This window comes from Scyliorhinus torazame, chromosome 8 (genome assembly GCF_047496885.1).
Source record: "Scyliorhinus torazame isolate Kashiwa2021f chromosome 8, sScyTor2.1, whole genome shotgun sequence".
Classification (NCBI taxonomy): Eukaryota; Metazoa; Chordata; class Chondrichthyes; order Carcharhiniformes; family Scyliorhinidae; genus Scyliorhinus; species Scyliorhinus torazame.
The window spans coordinates 130,604,691-130,631,832 of record NC_092714.1 but is presented as its reverse complement, the minus strand read 5'-3'; the positions used below and the strand labels follow the sequence as shown (position 1 = coordinate 130,631,832).

General features: G+C 48.2%; 1 protein-coding gene across 6 annotated transcripts in view; it reads right to left on the bottom strand.

The window, feature by feature from the left end:
* LOC140428111 (rho GTPase-activating protein 6) overlaps positions 1–27,142 on the bottom strand; it is a 1,113,012-nt gene that overhangs the window by 134,462 nt on the left and 951,408 nt on the right. For all 6 annotated transcript variants that reach the window (XM_072514181.1, XM_072514179.1, XM_072514180.1 and 3 more), the window contains 3 exons: positions 26,742–26,998; positions 10,693–10,888; positions 8,380–8,435 (listed from right to left, as the gene is read on the bottom strand). In XM_072514181.1, the coding sequence (XP_072370282.1) occupies positions 8,380–8,435; positions 10,693–10,888; positions 26,742–26,998 (509 nt within the window). The remainder of the gene's footprint in view (positions 1–8,379; positions 8,436–10,692; positions 10,889–26,741; positions 26,999–27,142) is intronic.

Sequence of the window (27,142 nt, the reverse complement as noted above, 5' to 3'; positions counted from 1 at the left end):
CCTCAACCTTTCCTCGTAAGACCTACTCTCCATTCCAGGCAACATCCTGGTAAATCTTCTTTGCACCTTTTCCAGAGCTTCCACATCCTTCCTAAAATGAGGCGACCAGAACTGTACACAGTACTCCAAATGTGGCCTTACCAAAGTTTTGTACAGCTGCATCATCACCTCACGGCTCTTAAATTCAATCCCTCTGTTAATGAACGCGAGCACACCATAGGCCTTCTTCATAGCTCTATCCACTTGAGTGGCAACTTTCAAAGATGTATGAACATAGACCCCAAGGTCTCTCTGCTCCTCCACAATGCCAAGAACTCTACCGTTAACCCTGTATTCCGCATTCATATTTGTCCTTCCAAAATGGACAACCTCACACTTTTCAGGGTTAAACTCCATCTGCCACTTCTCAGCCCAGCTCTGCATCCTATCTATGTCTCTTTGCAGCCGACAACAGCCCTCCTTACTATCCACAACTCCACCAATCTTCGTATCGTCTGCAAATTTACTGACCCACCCTTCAACTCCCTCATCCAAGTCATTAATGAAAATCACAAACAGCAGAGGACCCAGAACTGATCCCTGCGGTACACCACTGGTAACTGGGATCCAGGCTGAATATTTGCCATCCACCACCACTCTCTGACTTCTATCGGTTAGCCAGTTCGTTATCCAACTGGCCAAATTTCCCACTATCCCATGCCTCCTTACTTTGTGCAGAAGCCTACCATGGGGAACTTTATCAAATGCCTTACTAAAATCCATGTACACTACATCCACTGCTTTACCTTCATCCACATGCTTGGTCACCTCCTCAAAGAATTCAATAAGATTTGTAAGGCAAGACCTACCCCTCACAAATCCGTGCTGACTATCCCTAATCAAGCAGTGTCTTTCCAGATGCTCAGAAATCCTATCCTTCAGTACCCTTTCCATTACTTTGCCTACCACCGAAGTAAGACTAACTGGCCTGTAATTCCCAGGGTTATCCCTAGTTCCTTTTTTGAAAAGGGGCACGACATTTGCCACTCTCCAATCCCCTGGTACCACCCCTGTTGACAGTGACATTGTGGTTGATATGTTACTTCTTGAGGGGGGGTCCTTTGCTCTTGTTTTTTTTTCTTCTTTCTGGTTCGGTGAGGGTGGTTAGGGCGGGTTGGGCACTGTTTTGGTTGGGTTGGTCGGGTGGGCTCTTGGAGGGGGGTAAACAAATGGAACAGGGGTGGATGGCCGGCAGTGAGATGGGGCCCCGCAGGGGAGGGGGAGGCCAGAGTCGGGGGTGAGGGGACTGGGCCTGTAAAAGGAACTGCGTGGGAGGTGGCAGGGCCGGGTAGGTGGAAAGCGCGGGCTTTTTCCCGTGCTGAAGACTGGAGGGGACGGGGCCGGTACTGGGAAGCAAGGGTTGTTTCCTGCGCTTGGGATGGAAGGGGAGGGGGAGACCCTGGGGACGAGGAATGGAAGAGGAGAGTGTGTCACACAATGGGAGGAGTCGAAGGGGAGGCGGGAGTGGCCGGGGTCAGCAGGAGTCAGCTGACTTGCGGAAGTGCATTGGGGGAGGGGGGGGGGGGGGAAGAGAGAGTAAAGCATCTTGGATGGGTCCTAGCCCGGGGGGGGGGGGATCGAGTTGCTGCTGCTGTGGTCAAGGGGAGCTGTAGCAAGTGGTGGGGGGGGGGGGGGGGCTTGAGACGGGGGTCTGCCTCCGTGGGAAACGACCGGGCATGGGGTGCGGGCGCATGGCTGGCCGAGGAGGGGTTATGGCTAATCGGCGGGGGAGGGGGGGGGCGGGTAGCCCCCTGATCCGGCTGATAACCTGGAATGTAAGGGGACTGAACGGGCCGGTCAAGCGGGCCCGTGTGTTCGCGCGCCTGAAGGGGCTGAAGACGGATGTGAAATGAAATGAAAATCGCTTATTGTCACGAGTAGGCTTCAATGAAGTTACTGTGAAAAGCCCCTAGTCGCCACATTCCGGCGCATGTTCGGGGAGGCTGGTGCGGGAATCGAACCGTGCTGCTGGCCTGCCTTGGTCTGCTTTAAAAGCCAGCGATTTAGCCTATGCTCCAGGAGACACACCTGAAGGTGGCAGACCAGGCAAGATTGAGGAAAGGGTGGGTAGGTCAGGTGTTTCATTCGGGGCTGGATGCCAAAAATCGAGGGGTGGCGATCTTGGTGGGAAAGAAGATGTCATTCGAGGTGTCGAACATTGCGGCAGACAATGGCGGTAGGTACGTAATGGTAAGTGGTAAGTTGCAGGGAGAGAGGGTGGTACTGGTCAATGCGTATGCCCCGAACTGGGACGATGCGGGTTTAATGCGGCGTATGTTGGGTCGGATCACAGACATGGAAGTGGGGGGCCTGATAATGGGGGGAGACTTTAACACGGTGTTGGATCCGGCACTGGATCACTCCAGGTCTAGGACGGGTAGGAAGCCGGCGGCGGCTAAAGTGCTGAGGGGGTTTATGGACCAGATGGGAGGGGTGGACCCTTGGAGATTTGCAAGGCCGGGGGCTAGGGAATTTTCATTCTTCTCACATGTCCATAAGGCTTATTCCTGGATCGACATTTTTATTTTGAGCAGGGCGCTGATAGCAAGAGTAGAGGATACCGAGTACTCGGCGATAGCCATTTCGGATCACGCCCTGCATTGGGTGGACTTAGAGCTGGGGGAGTAGGGGGACCAGCGGCCGTTATGGCGTTTGGAGGTGGGGCTGTTGGCGGACGAGGAGGTGAGTGAGTGGGTCCGAGGAAGCAAAGAGAGGTACCTGGAGGCCAACGATAACGGGGAGGTGCGAGTGGGGATGGTATGGGAGGCGCTGAAGGCGGTGGTGAGGGGAGGGCTGATCTCCATTAGGGCCCACAAGGAGTGGAGGGAGCGGGGGGAGAGGGGGAGGCTGGTGGGGGAGATGGTGAGGGTAGACAGGAGGTATGCGGAGGTGCCTGAGGAAGGACTGTTGAGGAAGAGGTGCAGCCTCCAGGCCGAATTCGACCTGGTGACCACCAGGAAGGCGGAGGTGCAGTGGAGGAAGGCCCGGGGGTGATTTACGAGTATGGGGAAAAGGCGAGCCGGATGCTGGCGCGTCAGCTTCGGAAGCGGGACACAGCTCGGGAGATCGGGGGAGTTAAGGACAGGGGCGGGTGTGGTGCGGAGTGAGGTTGGTATCAATGGGGTCTTCAGGGACTTTTATGAGGAATTGTATCGGTCCGAGCCCCCACTGGAGGAGGGAGGGCTGGGCCGCTTTCTGGACCAATTGAGGTTTCCGAAGGTGGAGGAGGGACTGGTGGCGGGATTGGGGACCCGATTGGGATAGGGAACATGCAGGCGGAGAAGGTACTGGGGCCGGACGGTTTCCCGGTCGAATTCTATAAAGAATATATGGACCTGTTGGGCCCGTTGCTAGTTAGGACCTTCAATGAGTCAAGGGAGTGGGGGGCTTTGCTCCCGACAATGTCCCGGGTACTGATCTCCTTGATCCTAAAGCGGGACAAGGATCCCCTGTAGTGTGGGTCTTACAGGCCAATTTTGTTGCTAAACGTAGATGCCAAGGTGCTGGTGAAAGTCTTAGCCACGAGGATTGAGGATTGTGTGCCGCAGATCATCCACGAAGACCAGACGGGGTTCGTGAAGGGGAGGCAGTTGAACGCGAATGTGCGGAGGCCTCTGAACGTTATCATGATGCCGGCGAGGGAGGGGAGGCGGAGATAGTGGTGGCGATGGACGCTGAGAAAGCCTTCGATAGGGTGGAGTGGGGGTACCTGTGGGAGGTGCTGAAGAGGTTTGGGTTTGGGGAGGGTTTTGTCAGGTGGGCTAGGCTGTTGTACGAGGTCCCGATGGCAAGTGTGGCCACGAACAGGAGGAGATCGGAGTATTTTTGGTTGCACCGAGGGACGAGGCAGGGGTGTCCCCTGTCCCCCCTGCCCTTTGCACTGGCGATTGAACCCCAGGCTATGGCACTGAGGGAGTCGAGGAACTGGAGGCGGTTGGTGCGGGGTGGGGAGGAGCATAGGGTGTCTCTCTATGCGGACGACTTGCTGCTATATGTGGCGGACCCGGTGGGGGGAATGCCGGAGGTAATGAGGATCCTCAGGGAATTTGGGGATTTCTCGGGGTACAAGCTCAACATGGGGAAGAGCGAGCTGTTCGTGGTTCACCCAGGGGACCAGGAGAGGGGGATTGGCGAGCTCCCACTAAAAAGGGCGGAGAGGAGCTTCAGGTATTTTGGGGGTCCAGGTGGCCAGGAGCTGGGGGCCCTGCATAGGCTTAATTTCACAAGGCTGGTGGAGCAAATGGAGGAGGAGTTCAAGAGGTGGGACATTGCCGCTGTCCTTGGCGGGTAGGGTGCAGTCAGTCAAAATGACGGTGCTCCCAAGGATTTGTTCCTGTTCCAGTGCCTCCCCGTGTTTATCCTAAAGGCCTTTTTTAGGCGGGTCAACAGGAGTATAATGGGGTTTGTGTGGGTGCGAGGGACTCCGAGGGTGAGAAGGGTGTTCCTGGAGCGGAGTAGAGATAGGGGGGGCTGGCGATGCCCAACCTCTGTGGGTACTACTGGGCCGCCAATGCAATGATGGTGCACAAGTGGGTGATGGAGGGGGAGGGGGCTGCATGGAAGAGGCTGGAGATGGCGTCTTGTGTGGGCAACGGCGCCGCTGCCGTCCCCTCCAAGAAGGTATACCACGAGCCTGGTGGTGGCGGCTGCCCTCAAAATCTGGGGGCTGTGGAGGCGGCACAGGGGGGAAGTTGGGGCCTTGGTGTGGACCCCAATACGGAGGAACCACCGTTTCGTCCCAGGGAGAACAGATGGAGGGTTTCGGGGTGGCACAGGGCAGGGATACGAAGGTTGGGAGACCTGTTTGTGGACGGGAAGTTCGCGAGCCTGGGTGAGCTGGAGGAGAAGTATGGGCTCCCCCCGGGGAACACCTTCAGGTATTTACAGGTAAGGGCGTTTGCCAGGCGGCAGGTGGTGGGATTTCCCGCGGCTGCTGCCACGCACAGTACAGGACAGTGTGCTCTTGGGGGGGGGGGGGGGGGGGAGTGGGGAAGATCTCGGAAACTTACCAGGTGATGCAGGAGGAGGAGGAGGCTTCGGTGGTGGAGGTGAAAGGTAAGTGGGAGGAGGAGTTGGGAGAGGAAATTGAGGCAGGGACGTGGGCAGATGCCCTGTGGAGGGTGAACTCTTCCTCATCGTGCGCGAGGCTCAGCCTCATACAGTTTAAGTGCTGCACAGGGCACACATGACCGGGACAAGAATGAGTCGGTTTTTTGGGGGCGAGGACAGGTGTGTTAGGTGCTTGGGGAGTCCAGCAAATCACACCCATATATTCTGGGCATGCCCGCCGCTGGAGGAATTTTGGCGGGGTGTAGCGAGGACGGTGTTGAGGGTGGTAGGTTCCAGGGTTAAGCCAGGCTGGGGGCTCGCACTATTTGGGGTGGCAGAGGAGCCGAGAGTGCAGGAGGCGAAAGAGGCCGGTATTCTGGCCTTTGCGTCCCTGGTAGCCCGGCGAAAGATTCTTCTTCAGTGGAAGGACACGAGGCCCCCAAGCGTGGACTCCTGGGTCAACGATATGGCGGGGTCCATTAAGTTGGAGAGGGTGAAATTCGCCTTGAGAGGGTCGGTACAAGGGTTCTTTAGGCGGTGGCATCCGTTCTTAGGCTTCCTGGCAGAACGGTAGACATTGATCAATGGCAGCAGCAACTCCGGGGGGGGGGGGTTTAAACTTTATTTTTGCTTTTGTTATTTACACTGGGGGGGTCTGAGGGGTGTATATATTTGTTGTGTTAAGTCGGGGTGTTAATGTTAATTTATTATTTATGTACAGGGGGGTTGCTTTTTTGGACTGTGTTTTGTACTTAACCCTGTTGGGTTCCTTTTTCATTTTGTTCTTGATATTTTATGAAAACCTTAATAAATATTTTTTTTTTTAAAAAGTCACCCAGAGGCGGGCCGGGTACAACATCCCAACTTCACCCCCTTTTTAAAGAGGGCACCATTCATCCGATTGATCCCGGCTCTCCTCTGCGCCAGATCCGTGCCCAGGCTCAGCTACACTCGAAGCCTGTTCCCTTCCCAGGTGCACCTCTTTGTCTGCCTCGCTCATTGCAATATCTTCTCCTTATCCAGGATTCGGTGGAGGCGCACCACCATCGCCCTCGGCGGCTCGTTCACCAGCGGCTTCCTTATCAGCGCCTGTACGCTTGGTCGACCTCCGGGGGCTGGTCAAAGGTTTTCTCCAGCATCTTGGCTACATATGAACCAGTGTCCGCTTCCTTGATGCCTTCAGGCATCCCCACGATTCTTAGATTTTGTCTCCGGGAGCAATTCTCCATGTCCTCCACCTTCTCCTTTAACCGCTTCTGGGTTTCCCGCATCAATCCTATTTTGGCCGCCAATGAGGCAAGCTGCTCCTTGTGCTCCCCCACCGTTTACTCCACTTTCCAAATAGCCTGACCCTGGGACTCGAGCCTCTGTTCCACCCAATCAATTCCCACTTTTAATGGTTCCACCACCTTGGCTAGGTCTTCCTGGGTTTCCCTCCTCTGCCGGCTGACCTTCTCATTCAAGAAGTACACCAGCTGCTTCGTTAACCACTGGTCGATAGGGCTGGCCCTTTACTCTCCGCTATCTTGACCTGTGGCGCATAAAATTCTCTTGCTCCAACCTCTTCCTTCTTTTCGACCAACGTCCGTTTCGTGGTTCCATCCACCAGCTCCATCAGTGGAGTTCAACTTTCTTCAGTCACCCAGAGACCTTTTTTCACTGAAACATCCACACAACAAGTGGGGGAGAGACCCAGAAAAGCCACCTCGAGTGGGAGCTGCCAAATGGGTGACTCCATGGCTGCCACCAGAAGTCATGTCTGCATCTGTTGTAGACTAATGACTGACTTTGATTGCCAGCATTAACCAGCAACCCCTTTCTCATTGGATCATGCAACTATCAAAATAGTAGAAGATGAACTAGATAGGCGTGGTCTTCTTTTGTCTAATCATTCCCACATTAGCATGTTAGGGCATGCTTATAATAATAATCTTTATTATCACAAGTCGGCTTACACTAACACTGCAATGAAGTTACTGTGAAAAGCCCCTCGTCGCCATATTCCGGCACCTGTTCGGGTACACAGAGAGAGAATTAAGAATGTCCAATTCACCTAACAGTACGTCTTTCGAGACTTGAGGGAGGAAACCAGAGCACCCGGAGGAAACCTGCACAGACACGGGGAGAACGTGCAGACTCCACACAGACAGTGACCCAAGTCGGGAATTGAACCTAGGACCCTGGAGCTGTGAAGCAACAGTGCTACCCAATGTGCTTTAAATGTGGAACAAAGATTAAGATTTGATCATGGTAATGAAATAAAATAGTGACTATTGTGTCAAAACATATTATTGATACAACAGTCACTACAACTACACTGAAATAATTTCTAAGCTCCACTTCACATCTAGATGCAGAAAACCAACTCCAGGCACAAATTCCATTTGGCATTTCTAAGTATCAACAAAAGGGAGAGGCAGTTTTGTACAGGCAATAAAAACAATTTACCAATGTTAAATTAGAGCAAAATAATAGGTAACTTCAAATCCCACATATTGGATGTGTGTTTGATTATGCTCATTTGGAGAGCTTTGGAATGTGTTGTTACATGTAAGGTGTTATATAGAAGGGCCATTTGTTTTTGGTAGTGGTAAGAAAATGAGAAGAGCATGGAAATCAAGCAGAGAAGAACTTTTACTGTAGTACTATGAATGTTTCCAAAAATGCATTTCTTTTTTTTTAATTTAAAGTACCCAATTCTTATTTTGTTTCCAATTAAGGGGCAATTTAGAGTGGCCAATCCACCTACCCTGCACATCTTTGGGTTGTGGAGGTGAGTTCCATGCAAACATGGGGAGAATGTGCAAATTCCACATGGACAGTAATCCAGGGCCGGGACTGAACCCGGGTCCTCAGCACTGTGATGCAGCAGTAACAATGCATTTCCAATTCTGCACACCTGTCACCAAATGAAACAAATGCTTTGGATTCTCATCTACTCAATGGAACATTTCACTTCCTGATGGAATTGCAGACCATACTCACCAAACTGAACCAGTTGATTTGAGTAGTAATACACCAACAAACATCTAGTTAAAGTACAGCTCTGCAGCACGTATGTTTACCTTATGGGTTGGCTGGTGCAAAACATTTTGAAACTACAAAATTACTTAAATGAAGAGATAAATCGCAGCAATATTCAATCACAGACTACTAGGAGGAGGAATTTCAATATTATAAATGATGTTTCTGCAGGCAGAGGAGATCATGTATATGAATGGATGGAACTATCCGGAAGTACTTCCAGAATGTTCCTTTATGACCAATGAAAAATAAATTGGTGTTCCTTACCTGTCTTACCCTTTTCTTTGAACTTCCAACTCTGAATATTCCTACTGTTTGAAGAGCTGCAGAAAGATTGATAAATAATTATACATCACTGCCTTGCACAACTTTATGGCAGAAAAATATTTAACAGATTGTATACACAGACAAAAAAATGGTGTACATCAGACCCATAACTGATCAGAAAAAAAATCAAAGGAATTTGAGATAAATCATTAGATTTTCAAGAGAGTATATTGTCGTGCTAAGCACACTGAGATAACACGGGCTGCAACTGGATGCAGCTTTTACTGAAAGATACTCCAGACCTTGAAGTTAGTTCAATCTGATTTATTGAACCTGTCACACAGTTAGCACAGTTCTCTGTGAGTTCGATTCTCTGCTAACCTAAGTGTGATTACTCTGTCTGACTGAACCAGACTAGCTCTTAGCCACGTGTTGGAGGTGTTATGTGATATATACACCCTGATTCACTCTGTAGATGTCCCCAGTGGAAAGAGCCGGAGTGTGAGTGTCTCGTGCCTTTTATAGTGGGAAACCACCCCCAAGTGTTCTGCCTGCTGATTGATTATGTCCTGTTCTCTGTGTTCATTAGCTGCCTGTCTGTATCTCATTATGTGCATGGCTGCATATCATGACATATATTGGAAGGATTTTTAGGCATTAATTGGTTGGACTTTGAAAGACCCCAAAATTCAAGTATTTGTGAAAATTCCTCTTTCTTTAACTTGGTTTGGTGATGTGAGTGATGCAGGCAAGACTGGATTTATTGTCAGAAAAGGTGACAATGGGCGTATTTATACAACTCTCCAATTATTGGGGTAGTGATTCTCCTATAATGCTGTTAGGTAAGGAATTTCAGGATGTTGACCTAAAAACAAAGAGATGGCGATGTATGCCCAAGTCAGGTTGGCATATGACTTGGAGGGGAACTTGCAAATTCTGGTGCAACTTGCCATCTCAAGAATGATTGTTATCCAAAACCCCTCTGTAGGCCATCATAGACTCTTGAAAAGAAAACAATTCCTGACCTTATGATGGAAATAACATTGATGAAGCAGTTGTGCTCAAACCACTTTTCCAAGGAGATACTGCAATCATCTCTTGGAGCACGGTTGAGTGGATCACCTTGTTACTCGATAAATAAGACTCCTATTATTAGTTTGCATTAACCTCTATTTTGCCGTGGCTATATGTGTTCAAATGCTGCATTGAAGTCAAGAGCAGCTACTGTCACCCTCTCCTCTGGAATTCAGCCATGCATCAATGGCATCCATGTATGCATTAAATTCTGGAATTCAGTGGTAGTGGCAGAATCTGAACGTCAATGATGAGATTACTGATGGCATTATTTAATAACACTATTAATGACTCTTTCATCAATTATTGGCAGAGGCTGCTAGGCAGATTAAATATATCCTGTGTTTTGTGGATAAGAAATACTTGCAAAATTTTTTACATGGTTATATACATACCAATTGTAATAGCTGTATTGAAATGGTTGAATAGAGAGAAGTTAGTTCTTGTATTAGCTCTATTGCACTACAGCCAGAATACAGTTACAGTTCATAAACTTAATCCAGATGCACTCATTTACGATATTGGGGATAGACTGAGTGGAACCATTCTCTTGGCACTTGTAGTGGAAGGTGCTTCCTTGTACTTACGGGCTACAAATGTAGGATCAGCAGTAGTCCCTGCTGTCCTTTCAGCCTATTCAGCCATTTAAATAGGTTACGGTTGATCTCTGTCTTAATTCTACTCACCCACCTTTGGTCTACATCCCTTGATTCTCTTGCTCAACAAAGATCTGTCAATCTCAGATTTAAACATTTTAATTGACCCAAGAAATCACACAGCATTTTGCAGAGAGTTCCGGACTTTCAATACCCTTTGTCTGAAAAAGTGCTTGCTGATTTAACTGATGCTTGATGGCTTACAGGATCAATACATTTAAGGAAGCTGGACTCATCCAACCAGAATAATGTACCTTAATTTCTCTCACTCCATCATCATTGCCAGAGTCTTTTTTACATCCACCAGCATACTCAACTGTGACAAATGTCACAAACAGTTCGGACCTGTGCCACTTTGATCTGGTATTCTGGCACATCTAAAGGAAATGGTCTTGAACAAACTACCTACGTCACTTAATTATTGATTAATTCTTCTGGTTTTACGATTAATTTTTGAATGTTTAATTGCCTCGTAAGACACATTTTAAGTTCACTTCCAATTACACAAAAATATTCTATATATCTTGTACCCGCACCAAAAGTGACCTAGAACATTAGGAATGATTATTAGAGCAATATTTACCATATTTTTCTAGATGTTGGCAACAGCTGTCCACTAATCTAGGCACCTGGCGATAAATAGGATTTAGGCTTAGCTTTTTGTCTCTTTGTTTTTCTTTCTTATTTGGGACTTCCGTTGGGAGCGAAAGCTGCAACGCTTCTAATAATCGAGAGTGATCATCATCCAGGTCGGTGATGGAATCCACAGACATTCCACCCTGCAGAAAAAATATAAACATGGCAGAGGTGAAAGAGTGAAGTGACCTAGAAGGACAGAGAGTAATAAGTCAAACCTGAGTGACGTTTGACCTCAGTTATGACATTTTGTAAATGTAGTAAAGTCTGAAGACTATTGAAATCTGCTTAAAAGAAACAAGCCGAGGGTATGCAAGCAGTTATTAGTTTACAGGCTTGTGGACGAATGGTCAGGTTCAGGCCCAGCCTGCAAGAAATACATTAGAGATCAAATTCCTACATCATGGTATCATGAAGGAGGAATTTGTACAGGGAAAGTTCTAACTATATGCACCTATATGTGTACAGTTTGTTCAACTGTAGATTGGAGTTTTTGGCTCCGACTTCTATTCCCCTTCCCCAGGGTCACTACTGAAAAGTGCCTATTTTTAACGGATTTTGAAACCGCAATTGTGATGGGTAGGAAGAGCAGGTTCACTACGAAGGCACCACCTGCCATATGGGTAAAAGGCCACCCCCCACGACTGCACACCCACAGATGAACTAGTCCAAATTTCTAAGTCTATATTATAGTTTCTTTCTGCACAGCACATCCAGGATGTTAAAGAAATTCTACCTGCACTTTGTAGGAGTCTCGCTTGGCTGTTGCATGCAGCAGCACAGGTATACAAAAATGCAAATGTCTCCTGACCAGCTGAGAAAAAGCAGATTTTGGTATCCGTGTACAAAATTTAGTACAGTTTCTCAATTTCAGTAGTGTTTATCTAACTGATTCAATCTGCACAAATCCAAACATCGTGCATATAATTCTATACTACTCAACGCCCTAACCTTTTCTACTATTTAAATGACTGTGCTTGATCTAACATGATTTGCCTGCTTTAAATGTTGGATGCAAATCCAATATTAGCCCCAGGCACACTCGAGGTTTGGGAGTTAAAACTCAAGTAAATTGAATTAAAAGATGTCAACAAGTGTCTCTCCCATCAGTCAGAATCTATCCTAATAAACTAATTTATATCCAATACTGGTGTTTATCTGATCCTCATCATATTTCTGGTTGAAGGACCTTCCTGTACATAAATTAGCTTCCATCTTCCTTACAACAGTGGTTACATTTCAAACTATTACATTGGTTGTAAAGTGCTTTGGGACCTGCTCAGAACGTGAAAGGTGCGATATAAATGCAAAGTGCAACGAGAGGGGAGGGTGGGGAGAAGAGAGGCGGTTGCATAGTTGGACTAGTAAACCAGAGGCCCAAGGACAATACTCTGGCAGCATGGATTAAAATCCTGCCACAGCAACTGGTGGAATTTGAAAGCAATTCAGAAATCTGGAATTAAAAAACTAGTCTCAGTAAGAATGATCATGAAACCAATGTTGATCATAAAAATCCATATGGTTCACAAATGTGACCTACAGCAATGTGATTGACTCTTAAATACCCCCTGAAATGGTCTAGCACCCCGCTCAGTTTCACCAATGAAACCAGACAGCCACCCAGCTTCGACCGAGGCACCATAAACCACAAAGGCAAACCCAGTTCTGTCCACCCTGCAATGTCCTCCTGGGGTCCTATGCCAAATGGGGGATGCTAGTCAAGCAGCAGCCTGACATTGTTATACTCATGCATTCATACCTTATTGACAATGTCCCAGACATCACCACCACAGGGCGTGCCCTGTCCCACTGACGAGGCGGATTTAGAGAGTTCCTGTGGAGTTTTTAATAAGGAACATTGGGCTTGATCTACCCAAATGGGAACAGAGTCACATAGCGGCACGATTTGCCATGTTTTTCACAGCGCTCAAGAGTGCCGAGAAACACTACGCCTTCGAACTGCATTCGGGTACATTGGGGGCCTCAGCGGGGAATGCTCGGCCGAGGCCGCACTCAGTTCCATTTTCTACACTGAGGAGCCCCACTCGCCAGAACTCCTCAGTGCAGGGAGAGAACGGGACCTATTTTTAAATGGCATCCCGATCTCTATATCCCCCAATTCGACCCCCAAATGTCACTCACGCCCCAAATCATCTATATGGGGGTCCTAGACCCACCCCAAAACACATGCAGTGCACCCCTGGGCCCGATGTCCTGCAAAAAATGCCATCTTGGCAGTTTGGCAGGGACTACCTGGCACCCGTGGCAGTGCGCTCTGGGCATTTGCGAAGTGGCAGGCTGGTACCCAGGTGGCACTGCTAGGGTGCCCAGGTAGCACTAGTGCTCACCCGAGGTCTCCAAAGTGAGGGGGTTAGACCCCACACCTTGGTTAGATCTTGGGAATGCATATTAGAGTCAGACTCGCTGACTCACTCTAATATGCATATGTGCCAGAAAATGATCCTGCCCCCAGTGGACAGGATTCACATCACAATGTCTCGCAAGATTGCATCAGATCTCACGAGGTATGGCACGCCGGGTAGATCCTGGAAGAGAGATCTCCCGGCATCTACCAGCCGCACTGCTTTTTGGGTGCAACGCGGTTGGTAGATCTCGCACATTGTGTTCAGCTTAGTAAGGTGATCTAACTAAGAGTACCAGGCATTGCAGCAGAGAAGCAGAGATTGTTATGTTAGTTCCTGGAAGTCAAACCATGAAGAGAGTTGCTGAAGACTTTAGCTAGAGATCCTGCATTGTTCTGACGACTCTTAAAACAGTCGCAAAGAACATCGCTTAAGCAATTATGCCTGCGTCTGCTAACTGTATTTAAAAATTGATGTTGACCTGAGATGAGTTTGTTCGAGTGGAAGTTAAGACAACAATTAAGGGTTATTGTGTCACTGTTTTGATTAGCATTGTTTAAGAGGTAACTGTAAGCTGTTGTTTTGTGTGATGTTAAAAACTTTAATACTGTGTTAGCAGTAAAGTTTGTTCTGATACGCCATATCCCTATTTTGCATGAAATTGCTCCTGGAGTGAGGTATCCTTTCCTCAGTTTTACAAAATTAAAATAAAATATTGGGGTTTCTGTCCAGTATCCTAGCCACTGTTGGAGTCTGGTCTGTGATCGTAATACTGGGGTTACTATTGACCAGAAACGTAACTGAACCAATCATATAAATGTTGCAACTACAAGAGCAGGTCAGAGGCTGGGAATTCTGCAGTGAGTAACTCGCCTCCTGATTCTCCAAAGCCTGTCCACCACCTGCAAGGCACAAGTCAGGAAAGTGATAGAATACTCTCCCCTTATCTGGATGTGTGCAGCACAACAAGACTCAAAGAAGCTCAACACCATCCAAGACAAAACAGCCTGCTTAATTGGCACCCCACCACCATATTAAACATTTACTCCCTCCACCACCGATGCACTTTGTAAAAAAGGAGGGAGATAAAACTGGGAATTGTAGACCGGTTAGTCTGACATCAGTGGTGGGGAAAATGGAGTCAAATATTAAGGATGAAATAACTGAGCATTTGAAAAGTGGGGACAGGATCAGTCAAAGTCAGCATAGATTCACTAAAGGGAAATCATGCTTGACAAATCTGCTGGAGTGTTTTGAGGATGTGGCCAGGAGAGTGGACAAGAATGTTGTGTATCTGGGCTTTCAAAAGGCTTTTGACAAGATCCCACACAAGAGATTGGTGAGCAAATGTAAAGTTCATGAATTGACGTGGATAGAGAACTGGTTGGCAGATAGGAAACAGAGAGTGGGAATAAACGGATCCTTTTCAGAGAGACAGGCAGTGACAATTGGGGTACCACAGGCTTCAGTGCTGGGATCTCAGCTGTTCACAATATACATTGATGATTTGGACGAAGGAATTGCACACAATATCTCTCCAAATTTGCAGACGACACTAAGAGGCTGCAGGGTGACTTGGACAGGCTGGCTGAGGAAGCTGAAGAGAAAGGTTGCTTGTGCATGAATTTGTTATTTATCTGTTGTCTTGTACATATATACTGTTAATAAATTGTTTATAGCTTTAGCTACAAGTGTTCTTGCAATAAATCAGGCCATACCACCCATCGACGCACTCGGTTCCAACACAAAAAATAGCAAGTCATCTGCAAAGATACCCTATGTTCCACCCTCCCCGCACTATCCCCCTCCACACCCCTGAACCCCTCAATGCAATGGCCAATGGCTCAATCGTAAGTGCAAACAACAGGGCGGGGCACAGGACATCCCTGCCTGGTCCCTCGGTGCAGAGCAAAATATCCTGAATTCATAACATTCATGCGGATGCTCACCCTCGGCTCCCTATACAGTAACCATCCCACTCCACAAATCGCGGCCTATTCCCAAACCGCTCCAAAACCACCATCAAATACCCCCACTCACCTTCGGGAGGCAGTCCTCCAACCTACCACCAATGCCTTTGCATCCACATTCAAGAGTGATATGGGCTTTTACTACCCACACTCTGTCGAATTCTTATCCTTGTTGAGCAGCAAGGAGATCGATTCCTGCCACAAAGTCTGTGGCAACAGCCCCTTCCCTGTCGCCTCCACAAGCACCCCCAACATCAACGGCGCCAACATATCCCTAGATTTCTTATAGTACTCCACCGGAAACCCATCTGGCCCTGCTACCTTCCCCGCCAGGACGGATCCTCCCAATCGCATCCTTTACCTCCTGCTCCCCTTTCGCTCCCTCCAATGTGGTCCTATCCCCCTCCCCCAACCTCAGATATTCCAAACCATCCAGGAAATCCTGCATCTCCCGATCCTCCCCGGTGGTTCTGACCTATACAACCTCTTATAACACTCCACAAACACCCTATTAATCTGATCTGGAGGCACCACCAACTTCCCTGCCCTATCTCGCACCTGAACAATTTCCCTCGCCACCGCCTACCTCCGAAGTTGGCCTGCCAACATGCGCCCTGCCTTCTCCCAATACCCGTAGACTGCTCCCCTCACTCACCTCAATTGGCGCACTGCCTTCCTTGTGGACAGCCGATCAAAGCTTGTCTGCAACTCCTTCCTCTTTTCCAGCATTGCTGGATCCACATCCTCTGCATACCTCCAACATCTCATTGATTAACTTTTGCCGCTCCACCCTCTTCTCCTTGTCCACCTTTGCCTTAAATTATATCACCTCCCACCTCACCACCGCCTTCAAAGCTTCCCATACCGCCGCCTGCGAAACCTTCCCCGTACAATTAAACCCCACGTATTCATCAATTACTTTCCCAATCTTATCACAAAACCCTCGGTCCCCAACAGCCCCACATCCAATCTCCACCCCCGCCTCTGCACTATTCCCTTCTCCAATACCATATCAACCCAGTGTGGTGCACTGCACCAAATTCCAGTGTCCACCCACTGTTAATTCATGTGAACCCAAGTCGGGGATGGCCCCACACACCATATTTATAAACTCTGCATCATCCTAGTTGGGACCATACATGCTTACCAATGCTACCAACCTCCCCTCCAATGCCTCTGTCACTATCACATACCTACCTCCCTTATACACCACCACTTTCCCCAGTTGGAACCGCACTCTTTTACTAACCAAGACCGCAAACCCCCCCGTGCCCTGCCATCCCGAGTGAAACACCTGACTAATCCAACCTTTCCTCAGCCTCACCTGATCCTTCACCCTCAAGTGAGTCTCCTGCTGCTTCGCCACATCAGCCTTCAAACTTTTCGGCTGTGTAAGCAACCTTGACCTCTTCACTGGGCCTCCCAACCCTCACACGTTCCACCAAACTATTCTAACAGGGGGTCTCTTTCTCTCCCCCCCCCCCCCTTTCCTATCCACCATCGAGACTCCGGGCCCTGTACACTGGGTCTGACACGCCCCTTTCGATTGTTAACATCGAAACCTCTCCCCCCTCCAAGAATCCCCCCTACACTTCCTCTCGAAAAAATCTCACCCAGTATCAATCCCCCTGATGCGACCATCAATTCACCCGAGACGATTAGTAGAAGTGAACAGTGATTTTAATAAGTTAGATCTGTGCCTGCGACTGCTCTGTACTGAGTGACGCCTACAGGCTGCAGATCTACATACCACCCGAGGGGGCGGAGCCACAGGCAGAGCCCACAAGGGCATCAACATAATACAATACAATACAGTGGTGAATTCTAGCAGTATTACGTTCACCACATTCACCCCCAGCGGGGGTGAAGGGGGCTCACAGATCGAGTCGGTCCAGTGCCTTGATCGTTCTCTGTGATCGCCTCAGCTCCGACTTCGCTGCGGGCACAGGTGAAGGGGTCGTTGACTCCGGAAGCGTGTCGTCTGGAGCTTCATCATTGTGGGTCGGCAATGGGGGGGGGGTTGTAGGCTGTGGCGGGGCGGGGGTGGTCGCAGGTGATGGTCGCTGGGGAACCGGCGGGTGCCAGATCCTGGAGGGAGACTATGGGCGGGATTCTCCCAACGGCAGTCCAAGTTCCGACGCCGGAGTAAAAACCGGAGTGTTTTACTCCGGCGTCGGCACCCGTTCCCAGACCCCTATACTCCCCCCTCCGTGGGGCTAGCAGGGGCGTCGTGCGATTTACAGGGACGGGGCCTCGCCGATTCTCCCACCCGGCCGGGGGGGGGAGGGTGGGGGGGCGGGGAGGGGTGAAGACGTAAAAGACTTGGGTCCCGCACATGCGCAGTTGGTCCGTCGCCAACTAGCGCATGCGCGGTGGCCGTCCTCCCCAGGCAGACCCACACAAACATGGTGGATGGATCCAGGTTTGCCGGCGGAAGAAAGGAGGCCCGCCGACAGAGAGGCCGGCCCGCCGATCGGTTGGTCCCGATCGCGTACCAGGCCAATCCGGAGGCCCCCCCCCCCCGGGAACGGAGCCCCACTCCCCCACCATAGGCTGCCCCCCAAGCCTTCGCGACGAGTACCCGCCGGCAGCAACCAGGTGTGGAGGGCGCCGGAGGGACTAGGCCGTGGACGCGCGGCCGCTCGGCCAATGCGGGACGGAGAATTGTCGCTCGCCATTTGCAGCGATTCTCCGAGCGGCCCGGCGTGATCCGCGCGGCGCTGGTTTTGGGGGGGGGGGTGGAAGAATTGCGTGTAGGGGTCGGGGCGGCGTGTCGCAATTCGCGCTGTGCCCCGGCGATTTTCCCACCCGGGGGGAGGTGGGGGGGGGCGGAGAGAATACCGCCCTCTATCTTGTTGGCCGTCGCGGTGCACCACGTAGGCATACTGAGGGTTGGCATGGAGGCGCTGGACCCTCTCGGCCAGGGGGTGGGACTTATGGCTCCTCACGTGCTTCCGGAGGAGGACAGGCCCCGGTGTTGTCAGCCAGGACGGAAGCGAGACCCCGGAGGTGGATTTTCTGGGGAAGAAAAATAGACGGTCGTGAGGGGTCTCGTTCGTGGCTTTGCAGAGGAGCGACCGAATGGAGTGGAGCCCGTCGGGGAGGACCTCCTGCCAGCAGGAAACCAGAAGACATCTAGACCGTAAGGCCAGAAGGATGGCCTTCCATACCGTCGCGTTCTCCCTCTCCACCTGCCCGTTTCCCCGGGGGTTGTAGCTGGTAGTCCTGCTCGAGGCAATGCCCTTACCGAGCAGATACTGACGCAGCTCATCGCTCATAAACGAGGAGCCCTGGTCACTGTGGACGTAAGTGGGGAAACCGAACTGGGTGAAGATGCTGTGCAGGGCCTTAATGACAGTGGCGGTGGTCATGTTGGGGCATGGGATGGCAAAGGGAAAACGGGAGTACTCGTCAAAGACGTTGAGAAAATACACGTTGCGGTCAGTGGAGGGAGGGGCCCTTTGAAATTGCGCCGAGGCACTCAAAGGGGCAGGATGCCTTCTCCAGGTGAGCCTTGTCTGGCCGATAGAAGTGCAGCTTGCACTCTGCGCAGACTTGGCAGTCCCTGGACATGGCCCTGACCTCATCGGTGGAGGTCAGGTCAGGTTGCGGGCCTTGATGAAGTGGAGAAGCCGGGTGACCCCCGGGTGTCAGAGGCCATTGTGGATGGCCCAAAGTCGGTCATCTTGCACGCTGGCGCATGTGCCACGAGACAGGGCATCTGGGGGTGTTTTGTTATGCTCTTGACGTAGCATAAGCTGCTTCCTTGATGTGCACTCTGACAAAGGAAGGTTCAGACTTGGAGATAGCTTCAACACATTTATTAAACTATCAACAATTCTCCTACTTACATTCAACGCTACTGTTAATCCTGATATAGCTAATCAGACTGGCTAACCAGTCTGCTACAATCCACGTGGTGGGAGTGATGTTCAATAAACCCTGTGTCTGTACTCACCGAGAGTCTCCACTGGAAAGAGGAAGATCATGTGTGATGAGTTCTCCCAGTGAGCCAGAGAAGACAGAGCCAGGAGTGAGACACAGCTAAGAGTGAATTTGGGAATTGAATCTAGGTGGGAATTCGAAGCTGGGTGGGGAGGAAGTACTTTTTATCCCTGGTAAGTAGTGTTTCTGTTTCTTGTCATTGGTATATTTATTTATTTTTTCTTTGTTGTTTTTTTTGTTGAAATTGTAGTTGTTGAAGTTAACCGAAGGTTTAAGACATGGCAGGAGATCTCAGACCCGTGTCATGCTCCTTGTGTGCGATGTGGGAGCTCAGGGACACGTCCACTGTCCCTGGCTCCTTCACATGCAATAAGTGTGTCCAGTTACAGCTCCTGTTAGACAGCTTGACGGCTCTGGAGCTGCGGATGGACTCACTTTGGAGCATCCGCGATGCTGAGGACGTCGTGGATAGCACGTTTAGCGAGTTGGTCACACCGCAGGTGAAAGGTACTGAGGGAGATAGAAAATGGGTGACCAAAAGACAGAGCAAGAGTAGGAAGGCAATGCAGGTGTCCTCTGCGGTCATCTCCCTGCAAAACAGATATACTGCTTTGGATACTGTTGAGGGAGATGGCTCACCAGGGGAAGGCAGCAGCAGCCAGGTTCATGGCACCGTGGCTGGACCTGCTGCACAGCTGGGAAGGAAGAAGAATGGCAGGGCTATAGTGATAGGGGACTCAATTGTAAGGGGAATAGACAGGTGGTACTGTGGACGCAATCGAGATTCCAGGATGGTATGTTGCCTCCCTGGTGCAAGGGTCAAGGATGTCTCGGAGCGGTTGCAGGACATTCTGGGCGGGGGGGTTGGGGGGGGGGGGGGTGAACAGCCAGCTGTCGTGGTGCACATAGGCACCACCGATATAGGTAAAAAACGGGACGAGGTCCTACAAGCTGAATTTAGGGAGCTTGGAGTTAAACTAAAAAGTAGGACCTCAAAGGTAGTAATCTCAGGATTGCTACCAGTGCCACGAGCTAGTCAGAGTAGGAATGTCAGGATAGAGAGGATGAATGCGTGGCTCGAGAGATGGTGCAAGAGGGAGGGATTCAAATTCCTGGGACATTGGAACTGGTTCTGGGGGAGATGGGAACAGTACAAACCGGACGGTCTGCACCTGGGCAGGACTGGAACCGATGTCCGAGGGGGAGTGTTTGCTAGAGCTGTTGGGGAGAGTTTAAACTAATGTGGCAGAGGGATGGGAACCAATGCAGGAAGTTGGAAGGTAGTAAAACAGGGACAGAAATAAAAGGCAGTAAGGGGGAAAGTGTAAGGCAGAGAAGCCATAGTCAAAAATTAAAAAGGGCGACAGTACAAGGTACAGTGACTGAGGGGAGCTCAGTGAATAGAACCAGGAATACTAAAAGAAATAAAACGGGAAGTGAAAACATTAATGGTAAGCGACGCGGCAGGTTGTTACATGAAGATATGGGTTCAACGACAAGGAAAATTAGGAGAAAGGTTAAGAGGAAATATAACTTAGGAGAGGTTACTGATCGAGGTGTTAAGATTCAGAACAGAGGTAAAAAAGCCAACATAAGTGTACTTTACCTGAATGCTCGTAGTATTCGGAATAAGGTAAAAGAGTTGATGGCGCAAATCATCGTGAATGACTATGATTTAGTGGCTATTACTGAAACATGGTTAAAGGATGGTCACGACTGGGAGTTAAATATCCGAGGGTATCAAACTTTTCGGAAGGACAGAGTGAATGGTAAGGGAGGTGGTGTAGCTCTGTTATTTAAGTATGACATCCGGGCAACAGTAAGGGATAACATCGGAGCTATGGAGGATAAGGTTGAATCCATTTGGGTGGAAATCAGGAATAGTAAGGCGAAAAAGTCACTGATAGGAGTAATCTATAGGCCACCAAATAGTAACATTATGGTGGGGCAGGCAATAAACAAAGAAATAACGGATGCATTATAAAATGTATCCACGATAGTTTCCTAGAACAGTATGTAATGGAACCTACGAGGAAATAAGCGGTCCTAGATCTGGTCCTGTGTAATGAGACAGGATTGATTCAGGATCTCATAGTTAGGGATCCTCTCGGAAGGAGCGATCACAATATGGTGGAATTTAAAATACAGATGGAGGGTGAGAAGGTAAAATCAAGCACTAGTGTTTTGTGCTTAAACAAAGGAGATTACAATGGGATGAGAGAAGAACTAGCTAAGGTAGACTGGGGCAAAGACGTTATAGTGAAACAGTTGAGGAACAGTGGAGAACCTTCCAAGTGATTTTTCACAGTGCTCAGCAAATATTTATACCAACAAAAAGGAAGGACGGTAAAAAGAGGGAAAATCGACGGTGGATATCTAAGGAAATAAGGGAGAGTATCAAATTGAAGGAAAAAACATACAAAGTAGCAAAGATCAGTGGGAGACTAGAGGACTGGGAAATCTTTAGGGGGCAACAGAAAGCTACTAAAAAAGCTATAAAGAAGAGTAAGATAGATTATGAGAGTAAACTTGCTCAATATAAAAACAGATAGTAAAAGTTTCTACAAATATATAAAACAAAAAAGAGTGGCTAAGGTAAATATTGGTCCTTTAGAGGATGAGAAGGGAGATTTAATAATGGGAGATGAGGAAATGGCTGAGGAATTGAACAGGTTTTTTGGGTCGGTCTTCACAGTGGAAGACACAAATAACATGCCAGTGACTGATGGAAATGAGGCTATGACAGGTGAGGACCTTGAGAGGATTGTTATCACCAAGGAGGTAGTGATGGGCAAGCTAATGGGGCTAAAGGTAGACAAGTCTCCTGGACCTGATGGAATGCATCCCAGAGTGCTAAAAGAGATGGCTAGGGAAATTGCAAATGCGCTAGTGATAATTTACCAAAATTCACGAGACTCTGGGGTGGTCCTGGCGGATTGGAAATTAGCAAACGTGACACCACTGTTTAAAAAAGGAGGTAGGCAGAAGCGGGTAATTATAGGCCAGTGAGCGTAACTTCGGTAGTAGGGAAGATGCTGGAATCTATCATCAAGGAAGAAATAGCGAGGCATCTGGATGGAAATTGTCCCATTGGACAGACGCAGCATGGGTTCATAAAGGGAAGGTCGTGCCTAACTAACTTAGTGGAATTTTTTGAGGACATTAACAGTGCGGTAGATAACGGGGAGCCAATGGATGTGGTATATCTGGATTTCCAGAAAGCCTTTGACAAGGTGCCACACAAAAGGTTGTTGCATAAGATAAAGATGCATGGCATTAAGGGGAAAGTAGTAGCATGGATAGAGGATTGGTTAATTAATAGAAAGCAAAGAGTGGGGATTAATGGGTGTTTCTCTGGTTGGCAATCAGTAGCTAGTGGTGTCCCTCAGGGATCAGTGTTGGGCCCACAACTGTTCACAATTTACATAGATGATTTGGAGTTGGGGACCAAGGGCAATGTGTCCAAGTTTGCAGACGACACTAAGATAAGTGGTCAAGCAAAAAGTGCAGAGGATACTGGAAGTCTGCAGAGGGATTTGGATAGGCTAAGTGAATGGGCTGGGGTCTGGCAGATGGAATACAATGTTGACAAATGTGAGGTTATCCATTTTGGTAGGAATAACAGCAAAAGGGATTATTATTTAAATGATAAAATATTAAAACATGCCGCTGTGCAGAGAGACCTGGGTATGCTAGTGCATGCGTCGCAAAAAGTTGGTTTACAGGTGCAACAGGTGATTAAGAAGGCAAATGGAATTTTGACCTTCATCGCTAGAGGGATGGAGTTTCAGACTAGGGAGGTTCTGCTGCAATTGTATAAGGTGTTAGTGAGGCCACACCTGGAGTATTTGGTCTCCTTACTGGAGAAAGGACGTACTGGCACTGGAGGGTGTGCAGAGGAGATTCACTAGGTTAATCCCAGAGCTGAAGGGGTTGGATTACGAGGAGAGGTTGAGTAGACTGGGACTGTACTCGTTGGAATTTAGAAGGATGAGGGGGGATCTTCTAGAAACATATAAGATTATGAAGGGAATAGATAGGATAGATGCGGGCAGGTTGTTTCCACTGGCGGATGAATGCAGAACTAGGGGGCATAGCCTCAAAATATGGGGAAGTAGATTTAGGACTGAGTTTAGGAGGAAATTCTTCACCCAAAGGGTCGAGAATCTATGGAATTCCTTGCCCAGTGAAGCAGTAGAGGCTCCTTCATTAAATGTTTTTAAGGTAAAGATAGATAGTTTTTTGAAGAATAAAGGGATTAAGGGTTATGGTGTTCGGGCCGGAAAGTGGAGTTGAGTCCACAAAAGATCAGCCATGATCTCATTGAATGGTGGAGCAGGCTCGAAGGGCCAGATGGCCTACTCCTGCTCCTAGTTCTCATGTTCTTATGTTCTTATATATGGGTTGGTGTAATGCCCTCCTGTGGTAGTGTCACCTGTGTGTGTATCGTGATTGCCCATTGGTCGTGTCCTATCTGACTGACCTATTGGTTGACTGCCTGTGTGTCATGTCTCTGGTGTTCCCTCTAGTGTCTAGCTAGGTGTCGTGTATGTACATTAACCCTTTGTGTACTTACAGTGATGTATATCACCACATCCCCCCTTTTTCGTGTTACATATTTTCTGTACAGTGTTAAAGAAAATTGAACAAACTAGGTAGATGAGTGATACTCTGTACAAGTTATGATAACAGTGATCATTAAACAATAAGTCCAAATCATATGCATGAGTCCAAAGTTCATTAATTATTATGGTCTCGTGGCTTTCTTGTTTGGTTGGTGAGTTGGTGATGTTGATGGAGGCATTTCATTGTAAAAATCAGTGTCCCTGTACTGAAGTAACCAAGAAATGGCCAAATCACTTTGTTGTCTGATTTGGACTCTTTTTTTTCTTTCGATGCTTGTGGTGGTAATTCTTGATGGCATCTGTCCTGAAAGCCAGGTTGCCTGTTGTTAGTGCAGCAAACGTGGTAAGATGCATCGTCCTGCCATGGTATGCCATTGAGCTGAGAATTAACAGTGTCCCTCATTTGCAGAGTTGTACCATGTCGTACCAGTCATTGTTCCAGTGGCGTTGTTTTTGTCGTGCTTTTTGCCGAAGTTGTTGCCTTTGGTACGCTTCTTGCTACTGTCTTTGATGTTGTTGTTGCGGTTTGTTTTGTTGCTGTTTTTGCTGCGCTCAAGGACCACACACTGTGGATAATACGAGTCCTTCACACAGTTACTCGTGTTAGCGTGCTTTGTGGCGTCTGCTGTCTCCTTGAGCGTGCCGTCACTGAGTTTGCGGCGCTCCCAGTTTGGAGTCATGTCCGGCTTACTTGAATCAGCTTTGGCTTGTCGATGTTCCCCGTCTGGAGTCTGGCCTGTTTCACCTGAGTCAGTTTTGGTTTGTCGATGCTCCCCGTCTGGAGCCCTTCCTGTTCACCTGAATCAGCTTTGGTTTCTTGATGCTCCCCGTCCGGAGTCATTGCAGATTCACTTGAGTCAGGTGAGGTTTCTTGATGCTCCTCTTCCGGAGTCATTTCAGGTGCACTTGCATCTTCTGAGGTTTCTTGATGCTCCACGTCCGGAGTCAAAACAGTCAGGAATGCATTTGCTTGTGGAGAGGCTCGAGCAAATGAGGTTTAAAGTAACATGGTGTCACCGGAGTCACCAGTAGTCTCACTGTGATTGTCGAGTACATTCTAGCTGAGGTCTGTCAGGCGGGAAAGGCGGGAAGCCCCTGGGGACTATAAGAGTTAAGCCCCAAGTTCAAATCGGTCTCTCTTCAGCTCTCGTCACCTCTTCGTCCTGCCCGAGTCACCCAGCAACACGAACAAACATTGACCGTGACCCCTGAACAAAGTAAGTCTTAATTCAACGCTCGCTACGAGATAGGCGCTCCTAGCTACCAATCCGTACCAACTTCGAATCCCGCAGACTCAGAACCCGTACGAAAGGCCATTTGTTCCCCTGACCTGGTGGGCCAGTCCGAAGTTAAGTATAGGCCTGTTAGTTGTAGAAGTAGGTTAGACGTAGAATTTGTGCATGAGTAGCGATTACTGTGTATAATAAATGTGCTTTGATTTGAATCTTACTAATCGGTGTATTGGGTCATTGATCATTACTCGGACTTGAACCTCGTGGCGGTATCATAAAGATACCTGGCGACTCGAGAGCAAAGGTAATAAAACAGAGCAATTGAACCACGGAGAAAGTTAGCAACATCCTTGTTTGTCGCTATAGCCGTCAAATCTTTCCTTTTCAAATACTTTCCCCACTTGCCTGGATGAGAGCAACTCCAACAACATCAAGGAGCTCATTCACATTCAGGGCAAAGCAGCCCCTTGATTGGTGCATTCCCCTCCCCCTTAAACATTCCACTCTCACCTCCACCACACAATGCCAACAATGTGTAACATTCATAAGATACAGTGCAGCAACTCAACAAAGCTCCTTGGACAGCATCTTCACGCCCTACCACTTCCCCCCCCCCCCCCCCCCCCCGCCCCTCTCCACTTCAGTAGTTTGCACATAGTTTGATAGTAAACTATGCTCAACACCGCACACTCTCTAATGTAATGGAAATGTTTTCATTCAGCTGTGTCAACTAATCAAACTAAACTATGCTTCTTTGTCTATTAACTAAGAAACCAAACCTTAGAATCCAAATCCAGCCGTCCCAGCCCTGCCAATTTGTCCGACATAGAAAGACATGGGCATCTAAGAACAGGTTTCTCAATCTCAAGCTCCAGAATTACTCAGCTGATTAGGTCAGCACTAGGAATAACATGAAAAATAAACTGAGCGCAACCTTGGATGTCCTACTGCAAAGTAAATGCTCAAGAGATGCCAGCATTGCTGTTACTTGCTACAAGTACAAATTAATCCTCTTCAATAAAATGAAGAACTTGGAATCGTAAAGCATCTTCCACAATTTCAGTGCTCCATTTATCAGAATTGTGTTTGAACAAATCAAAACCATTTGGTTCCATCGTCTCCAAATGAGCCCGCTCCATAGATTGACCTTTTAATCACTGAATTAATGTGTCTGCAGATCAGTTGCAAATTAGACAAAAAGAATTCATGGGAGCTACTGTCAGTCAGCTCCTGTCTACAAGTATATGCCAACAGTCAAACATTATACATCATCTCAAAATTTAAGCACTGTAAAGATTTATATCCAAAATTTACGTTAGTGACAAGTTGAACCTTAGGAATAAATGAACACACTCTCTCTCCTCTCTGGTTGCACCATGCTAACTAGATTATCGGCCATCGACTTCAGAGTAAAATGAAACTTAACTTACAAGTTCCCAGATTTCATTAGCGGTCTTTCTCAAGTGATAATTATCATCCAAGGGAATCATTCTTTCTGAATGAGAAAGCTCTCATGAAAATTTACAGATAATGGACATTCTGTCACTCCCTTTTGCTGCACTCTACTATGTCTTTTTTTATTCATTCATCGGATATGTGGCTTCGCTGACCAGGCCAGCATTCATTCCCCATCCGCAATTACTCTCGAGAAAGTGGCGCTGAACTGCCTTCATGAACCGTTGCAAACAGTTTAGCCAAAGCATATATTGAAATTATAATCTAAAGTGTGAAAGAGGTCTTAATCTTTGCTGCTTCCAGGTAAGAAAAATATTAACATACAAAAATATGCAAGAATTGAAACGTTTTGTGAGAATACACAGGACCAATTTTGACAAGGCAGTCACAAAGCCTAACATATTACCCGTCGTCTCACACGTGGGGCAGCTTCAGGAGTGTTTGGTGATGTTGGTTCGTTTGGCGTTTCTGAGGTTGAGCTGAGAGATGAATTGCTGCTTGAGAGTTCTTTGTTCTGTCTTTTCGTTCCAAATGGCAAGATTGATGCCACAAGATCTGAACCATCTTTCTGCTCTTCCTTCAGAGCATCCTGCTTTTGCTTATGGGCTCGATCATTGACAATCACTTGAGACAATGGCATAGCAAATGCATGTGATGCAAATTCTGTTGACAGAAAAAAAAACAAGGTCACATTAATTACTTCTAAATTACTTTTAAAGAAAACAATGTGAACAGAAGTTGGACTGATTGTACAGGGTGACTCACATCAATCTCATTGTTCTGTGTATTTTAATTACTATGGAACAA